The sequence below is a fragment of the Oreochromis aureus genome, linkage group 19 (genome assembly GCF_013358895.1).
Source record: "Oreochromis aureus strain Israel breed Guangdong linkage group 19, ZZ_aureus, whole genome shotgun sequence".
NCBI classification, from domain to species: domain Eukaryota; kingdom Metazoa; phylum Chordata; class Actinopteri; order Cichliformes; family Cichlidae; genus Oreochromis; species Oreochromis aureus.
Window position 1 is genome coordinate 11,097,730 of NC_052960.1, and position 8,038 is coordinate 11,105,767.

At 40.3% G+C, this 8,038-nt stretch overlaps 1 protein-coding gene across 1 annotated transcript; it reads right to left on the reverse strand.

Moving 5' to 3' along the window:
• Positions 1-782: 782 nt before the first annotated feature.
• On the reverse strand, positions 783-7,392 carry LOC116318145 (neutral cholesterol ester hydrolase 1-like). Its single transcript, XM_031737091.2, has 5 exons — positions 7,147-7,392; positions 4,876-5,131; positions 4,438-4,507; positions 4,139-4,310; positions 783-2,697 (listed from the first exon to the last, which is right to left on the reverse strand). Exons 1-5 carry the CDS (start codon positions 7,285-7,287, stop codon positions 2,077-2,079), a joined length of 1,260 nt encoding a protein of 419 aa, XP_031592951.1. The 5' UTR covers positions 7,288-7,392; the 3' UTR covers positions 783-2,076.
• Positions 7,393-8,038: the final 646 nt, after the last annotated feature.

Here is an 8,038-nt window from a genome sequence, read left to right on the forward strand (position 1 = left end):
TCCAGCAGGGGGCAGGATTACACTGATTATTAGGGCTGTGGCAAATTATTCATGTGGCGACCCAAAATAGTCACTCCGTTCTCTCGAAACTAAATAACATGCATGCGTAGGCCGTCTTACTCCTTGTGTTAATCGCATATCTGGATAAATGAAGAGGCTGTGTCATGAGTCTAGTATAAAATCTTTCCCAAATCAGACACACGGATCCAGACAAGAGGTGGAGCAAGAGGCAGAGAGATTTTAAGATCTTGCTGGAGGGACAAGGTTAGTGGTTAGTATGTCAGAGGAACACCTGAGGTTCAGTCTGGAGACAAAGTAAGAGAGGCAAGGCTGAGATGGTCTGGAGATATGTAGAGGAGGGATAGTGGATATATGGGGCAAAGAATGCTGAAGATGGAGCTGCCAGGCTGGAGGAAAAGAGGACATCCACGAACCTTAGTCTATCCCAGAAGCAGGGTACACCCTGGACAGATCGCCAGTCTGTGGCAGGGCCAAGCTATCTCTTAAAGTACAGAATATTACATGTAGTATTGTAGTATGTAGACTGGTTGACCGTTCACATAATATTTGTGATTTCCAGCTTATAGTTTTGCCAAAAGGAAACACAATGAGTACATTTAGTCAACCTGATAATGCCCCATCTTCAACAGAGAAGTTTCTTTTTGTTTTGTTTTCTGCAATAATCAGTGCAGATCAGTCCAATGATCAGAACATATGTAACTCAAGCTGAACATTAAGTCATCTAGAAAAACAACAAATGTGAATAATGAGACACACAGAGGGAAAATGCACCAAAATCATACTGCATTTATTGTGCATCACAGGCTGATGATGTATGCTGTAGCTGTGAGCCTTCATAAAAAAAAGGTTTAAAAGAAGGAGAAAATTAGATTTAAATGAAAAAAGATGCAACTTACAGCCCGCAAATGTCTTTGTATACAAAAGTGTCTTCAGGATCATGATGCTATCCCTGCACCTGACATACATGCAGCTGCTTTCTGTAACTGCTTCTGACAGGCAAACAAAATATCTTTCAGTCATTTATATAAAACCAATGAATTACTATAAAAATACAGGATGAGTGTAAAAATAAACAGTCATCAGACTAAAAGGAAATGTGCATTTTGTTAGCGATTGTCAAGAGCCAGAACATGTTAGACATTGTTTTCTTATGGTGCAGTGAATATTTTGCTACTTACATACAGCTTTGCTTTGAACTTAATTCTATGCAAGCAGGCTAACATGCACTATCAGATTAGATTTCCCCATCTTCATTCTTCAGATGAACACAGTGAAATGCTCAGATATAGCATTGTTATTATAAAGTATTGTGAGGGGAACATGACCGTCTATACAAAATACCTTAAATATTAATATTTAAGGAGACAGTTCATTCAAAACCCAAAAAGTCAACCCCATAAAATTGCCAGACTAATTTTTATCCTTTGGGGTGCATGACAGTTTAAAAATTCATGGCAGTCATTTTGATAGTCATTGAGCAACTTCAATATGAATAAAAGTGGCAGATCTACTGTGTACCAGCCAACAGGGTAAAATACTGAACGCTGCTGAAACTGCTGACCTAACCTCAGCTGTTTTTAGTGAGGCGGAAAAAAACACCACAATTCAAATGATTGTTTTCGACTTTGGGACCTAACTTGTGATGCTTTTGTTTTAATAGTGGAGTATAAATCAAAAAGGTCTTGTGACATTTATTACTCATGTGTTTTTTGTGTCGCTACAAAACAGCACATGCACGATCCTTCGTATTGGAAACAGCCGATGAATGAATCCATTTAAGCAAAGCTATTGGCTGTCAAAGCACTTTAATGAATTTATAAAGTATCTTTATTAGTTGGTGACAGTGTTAGCTATGCTGATGTTGCCAGCAGATTAGACTGGTTCGAAGTATCATAAAAACTTCACATGTACTGAGCGTGTGCAGGTACACAAGGGCCCTGAGCTTAGATGTCAGATTTTTAAACAAAGATTTACTAGGCCTTCAGCCAAGCCTGTGATTCACAAAGAAAAGGGCTTCCAACCATTACTCACTTGCAAAAACACACATACACACTTCTACAGGTTGTTCTGCAGCCAGTTGAGGTAACTCCTAAGTGCCCTCTTCCCAACATCAAATTCAAGTGGCCAGGATGTTAAACTGAAACATCCATGGAAGCCATCCTCATAGTGGTCGCTGGTAACAGCGACCCCTGCATCCTGTAAGCGGCGGGCATACATCAGCCCATCATCCCTCAACACGTCATGCTCACATGTTAGAATGTATGCACGAGGGCATTTTGCCAACACTTCTGGCCCAGCCAGCAGTGGTACCGCCCGCACATCAAGCAGGCCTGGCACCTTCTTCAGAAACCCCTCAGATCCCTTTTCCACAATGACAGGATTGTAGTTCTTCTTGTACTTCTGAGTAAGTAGCACATTCCAGTCAAGTCTTGACCTCAGCTCTGGGGTGAGTGAAGAGTGTTGCAAAGCGCTGTGGTTGTTCACTAAAAACTCGGGCATAAGAGAAAGGTCAATGTTCAGATACTGCAGCCAGAACTGGATCATGTTGGTCCGGTAAAGGAGGGGGATATATTGGTTCTGCAAATAGGAGGGTGTATTGAAATCCAAAGCCTGGAGCACTGGATAGATCAAAGCTTGGACACTGAATTTCACACTCATGCTGTCATCTACAGAAATCTGAAAAAACAAACACACAATATGAGTAATGGCTGTGTACATTGCAATGCAGACTGTGTGGTGATGTCAAATGGTTCTTTCCTTTTCCTTACAGCAAGATGAACGTGTGTATTTCTTTTTTCTTTCAACTCTAAATTACAACCAACAACAATGTGGTGTTGGACTTTTTTTTTTCATATGTTGCATATTAGACCCAGTTAGTTCAATTCAATTCATTTTGTTTATACAGTCGCCTCAAGGCACTTTATATTGTAAGGTAGACGCTACAATAATACATACAGAACAAAAACAACAATCATATGACCCCCTATGACCAAGCACTTTGGCGACAGTGGGAAGGAAAAACTCCCTTTTAACAGAAAGGAACCTCCAGCGGAACCAGACTCAGAGAGGGGCGGGGCCATCTGCTGCCACCGGTTGCGGTGAGGGGAGAAAGACAAGACATGGTGTGGAAATAACAGCTTTGTAAACATAGCTTTGTAATGCAACTAATTTACAGTGCTGTGAAATAGTATGTGCCCACATCCTGTTTTCAACTAGTTCTGTGTGAAAAACCAATGCTCCTCCCTTGTTAAATAATTAATTAAATATCATGGATAAATTTTTATAGAAAGCTGAATTCAATTTCACCAGCCACACTCGGCTGCCAGACCTGTTGAATCAAGAAATTACTTAAATAGAACCCGTCTGAGGTGAAGGGTTTTGAAGCCATTTCTAATTCTTTGGTGTTCCAGCAAACCATGGTGAGAGGACAGCTTACCAAAATTACTCCAATAGTGTATCGACAACTCATCCAGGAGGTCACAAAATAACCAGAACAACATCTAATGACCTGCGAGCCTCACTTGTCTCAGTTAAGGTCAGAGTTCATGATTCAACAATAAGACTGAGCAAAAACGGCCTCCATAGTTGAGAATTCTGTTCTCTGCCAGGAGAATGTCTGGCTATCAGTTTGTGCCCTGAAGCTGAAGTTCACTTAGATTTACAGCATGACAATGATCGTGAACACAGCAAGTTCACCTCTGAATGGCTCAAAAAATTAAGGTTTTGCATTGGCCTGGTCGCCTTAAATCCAATTGAGATGCTTCGGCATGAACTTAATCAAGCTGCTCGTGTTTGAAAACCATTCAAAACGGCTGGATTAAAACAATGCTGCAAAGAAGAGTGAGACCACATTCCTCCACAGTAACTTTTTCCCTTAATAAATTAAAATCATGATTCAAAAACTGCATTTTGTATTACCTTGGGTTATCTTTGTCTAGCATTAAAAACTGATCATTTAAAACTAAGAATGACAAATATGGAAAAACAAAGAAATCAGGATATATGTCATGATCCAGAGCATTATACTAGCAGTCGTGGAAGGCATTTTATGAATTAAAACATTTGAGCTTGATATACGAATTGTCGCATGCATGCAGAAAATAGCCTTTCCGTTTACCTCCTGAGCAACTGCAGCAGCAAGGTTTCCTCCAGCGCTATCACCTGCCACAGCCACACGATCTGGGTCAATAGAATACTTGGCAAGAACCTCTGGAGACAAGAAGTGTTTGGCAGCAGCAAGACAGTCTAAATATGGCACTGGAAAGTGCACATCTGGATACAGACGATACCTACACACACAGAGGGTTCAGATGTAATTTACTAGAGGTTTAGAAAGCTTTGGAGTATATAATTGAAGGGACACTCCACTGATGTTGTGAATGGAGACGACAGTTTTGCAAGAGGAAACACACTTACTCAACAGAGACCACAACAGTATTCAGCTCATCTGACACCATTCGGTTGGTAATATCATATGACCCCTTCTCTGAGGAATTGAAAGAGTGAGAGACAGAGAAGGATGGAAAAGAAGGCGTTCAGGGATTATGCAAACTGAAATTTAAACGTGGGGTGAAAAACATCTGTACAAGCTCAAACACTATCTAAACTCCTCTGTTTGATCTGGACAAAAATCTTTTATTTCAAGGCAGTTAAAGATAAAACACTGCAGTATATAGACGAAAACAGATTGATAAGGTTAGATATATGCCTATTGTGTTATTGACACTTGAAAATTTGCACCTAAAAAGCAGAGAAAGTTGTAATTATCACAAGTAATGTCTCAAAGCTTATGATTGTTTTTAATGTAGGCATATTATTTTTATTTCTAACTAGAGAAAGCAATTAGAGACTCACTGGTGGTGCCGAAGGCCCAGCCACCTCCGTGGAAATACATCAACCCTCTCCTCAGATGACCCTCCCCTCCAGCTGGGGGTTCGTAAACTCGCACTGGGATGCCAGCGAAAGTGATGTCGCTGACCTTCACGCCTGGAACGGCCCCTGCACTGGACTCAGAACTCAGAAATTCCTTCAGTATCCCTTCAAAGCCAAATGTGAACTGCCGGAAAGATCTAGTGTGATGGTCAAATCCCAGCCATTGCTTCAAAGAGGCCTGGAGACAAGAGTAAACCAAACTCCAGCTCAAACCTCTTGATTGGTTCTTGTTTGTTTCAGGACACACATTAAGAATTTAATACATAGATTGAAAGGAAATTAGTGGAAACAACAGAAAGTCGTAGGGAATTTGGCAAAAGGCAAAATGTAGTCATCTCTTGGCAGGATTTTGAGACACAATTTCTCACAGTCACCTTTCTCCTCCTACACTGTGCATTACTGATATGTCTGACCTTTCCCTCACTCAGTGTCTCAACAGCAGTGCTGAAGACACTGAGGTACAGCCAGTCGCACTGTCACATGTGCAGATATCACATTTTCACTCTAATGAAGAATAAAGTCAGTTTCTGTTATGCATCAGCACACTGTTCACTAGTGGGTTTTAAAACTATTTAACAATATCAGTCACACTTAAGCACGTTCTAGTGCATAACATCTGCTGTAGAAACAATGAAGCAATGCAAAATTAATATTAGTGACGTTTTCTTAAACAGTGTCCTCAGGTACCTTGGTGTTCATCTGAACAACAAACTGGACTGGACTCATAACTCAGACGCCCTCTACAGGAAAGGGCAGAGCAGGCTGTACCTGCTGCGGAGACTCAGGTCGTTTGGAGTGGAGGGCCCACTCCTGAAGACCTTCTATGACTCTGTGGTGGCCTCAGCCATCTTCTATGGTGTGGTCTGCTGGGGAGGCAGCATCTCTGCTGGGGACAGGAAGAGACTGAACAGGCTGACCGAAGGGCCAGCTCTGTTCTAGGATGCCCTCTGGACCCAGTGGAGGTGGTGAGTGACAGGAGAATGGTGGCTAAGCTGTCATCCCTGATGGACAACATCTCCCACCCCATGCAGGGGACTCTGACAGCACTGAGCAGCTCCTTCAGTGGGAGACTGCGGCACCCACGGTGTGGGACGGAGAGATTTCGCAGGTTTTTCCTCCCCACTGCTGTCAGACTCCACAATAAAGACTTTTGCAGCTGATCAAACACACAAACCCACACATGTGCAATAAGACTGCTATATGTGCAATTCTTCTTCTAACGAAGTTGTATTTTTGTATTTTCCTACTCAGTTGTATATAGTATTTGTATTTCCATTTTATTCTATTGTATATATTATTCTATTCTACTTTATTCTATTGTATATGGTATTTTATTGTATTGTATTGTATTTTATTGCTTTCCAGTGTTTTCTAATTTCTGCTACATAACTTTGCACTTTGCTGTAACAAAACAAATTTCCCACCTGTGGGACTAATAAAGGTCATCTTATCTTATCTTATCTTAAACTAGATGCTAATGACTGTTTTAAATCTTACAAAATAACAAAATAAGTCCAGATTTTTTGTGAAACTCTCGCTCTGAGGATTAGTCTCGGCCAGCGTGCTAATAATTAACGGATAGTTTCTAGCCATCTATAATCTGCCACTTTCAAAATGTAGAACACAGGTGAGGGTGTAAAGTTCACGATCCTCTCACAGCGCCAAAATAAAAGTCTCAATAACTTTTGAAATCACACAGTGGGATTACTAAATGAGCTCTTTCACAGACTTGGTGCATTTCAACCCTGCTGTAAAATCAGATTTCATGATTTCATTTCAAGCATGAAAAGATCTCTGGATATCTGGTCATCCAGTAAAACTAAAAACTGGACTATAGATACCTTGAATCCATGACATCCGTATTTATTTCAGCAGCATATCATTTTGCACTGTTACACTGAATATCAACACCAAACAGCATATTCTAGCAAAGAAAGATGGTACTTTTTTTGCACAAATAAACACAAGGTTCAAAGTCCAAGTCTGTGTTTGAGTGTGTTTTGTGCAGAGCATGTTTTTAATAAAGCTTTTCAAACACACAGTGCATGCAGCCAACCTGTAATAACACATTTAATTAAAACTTTGCACATAGAAAAGTCAAGATTCTGTCTAATGCGATCCTTCTCATTCGTCTCTTTTTGATGCCTTACGTGCACCAGCTTTTCTTCCTAGTGAAAATATCTACTCTCTTACCACATGAAATGCTGTCCTTAAATAGGCATCCAGCATCATCAACTTCCACGGCTGCTGAATGGCATCAGGCAGCGGGATGTAAATATAATAAGCAAGTGCCAGCGTTAATGACACAGTAAGCAGGAGTGACAGCAGCCTCATCTCGCAGCTGTAGGATGATGTTTCTTCAGTTACTGACTGAGCGGAAGACTGAGACAGACCCCGCCGCCTAAAGCTGTCTGATTCTTAATTTGTCACTGGCGCTTGGCACTAGAATGCGTGGGCAATTAAGCACTTCCGCTGGAAATCTTCAAAATAAACCTAAATTTTGAAAGTGACGTTTCTTTTAAAAATAAAACGTTTTGAATAAATCTATTTTAGTCACATAACTTTGGAAATGGGAAAATATGAAATAGCCGTGGCTTCATCTGGTCATATGTAGGCAGGTCATGTGAAAAATAAAACAAATAAACTAAAAAAAAAAAAAAAATAAAAAAAAAATGAGGCAAAATTCAGCCCAGTAAAAATAAGGTATCACAGTATTTTTATTTCGTGATTCGCATGTCTGGGTTAGGGCTTTTATTTTGAAAGCTGAGTGAAAACAGCAACGAATGGGCATCTGGGAAGTGGGAGGGTTTTTTTGAACAGCTGTAGGCGTGTGTAAGTTGTATTACATGTTTGTAACCACCGAGAGGCACAATGGAGCTGCAGTCCATTAGACATTAGATTAGTGTGGGCAGATTTTGTAATCACATTTTAAAGGATGAGAAACAGAATGATATTATATGAATTGCTTCTTTATTTTAGGCCTAATCAAACCAACTAGACGAAAACCGCAAAGAGAAAATAGTAAAAAGAACTAAATGCTCTCCTCAGGAAACACAGTCCCTGAGATGTAATTTTTTTTAATTAA

Excerpts from the sequence above, each read along its gene's own strand:
- LOC116318145 (XM_031737091.2), bottom strand. The coding sequence starts at position 7,287 with ATGAGGCTGCTGTCACTCCTGCTTACTGTGTCATTAACGCTGGCACTT. Across the intron at positions 5,132-7,146 it reads TAAGGACAGCATTTCATGTG|GCCTCTTTGAAGCAATGGCT; the intron begins GTAAGAGAGTAG and ends TCTTGTCTCCAG. Across the intron at positions 4,508-4,875 it reads CTGGGCCTTCGGCACCACCA|AGAAGGGGTCATATGATATT; the intron begins GTGAGTCTCTAA and ends TCAATTCCTCAG.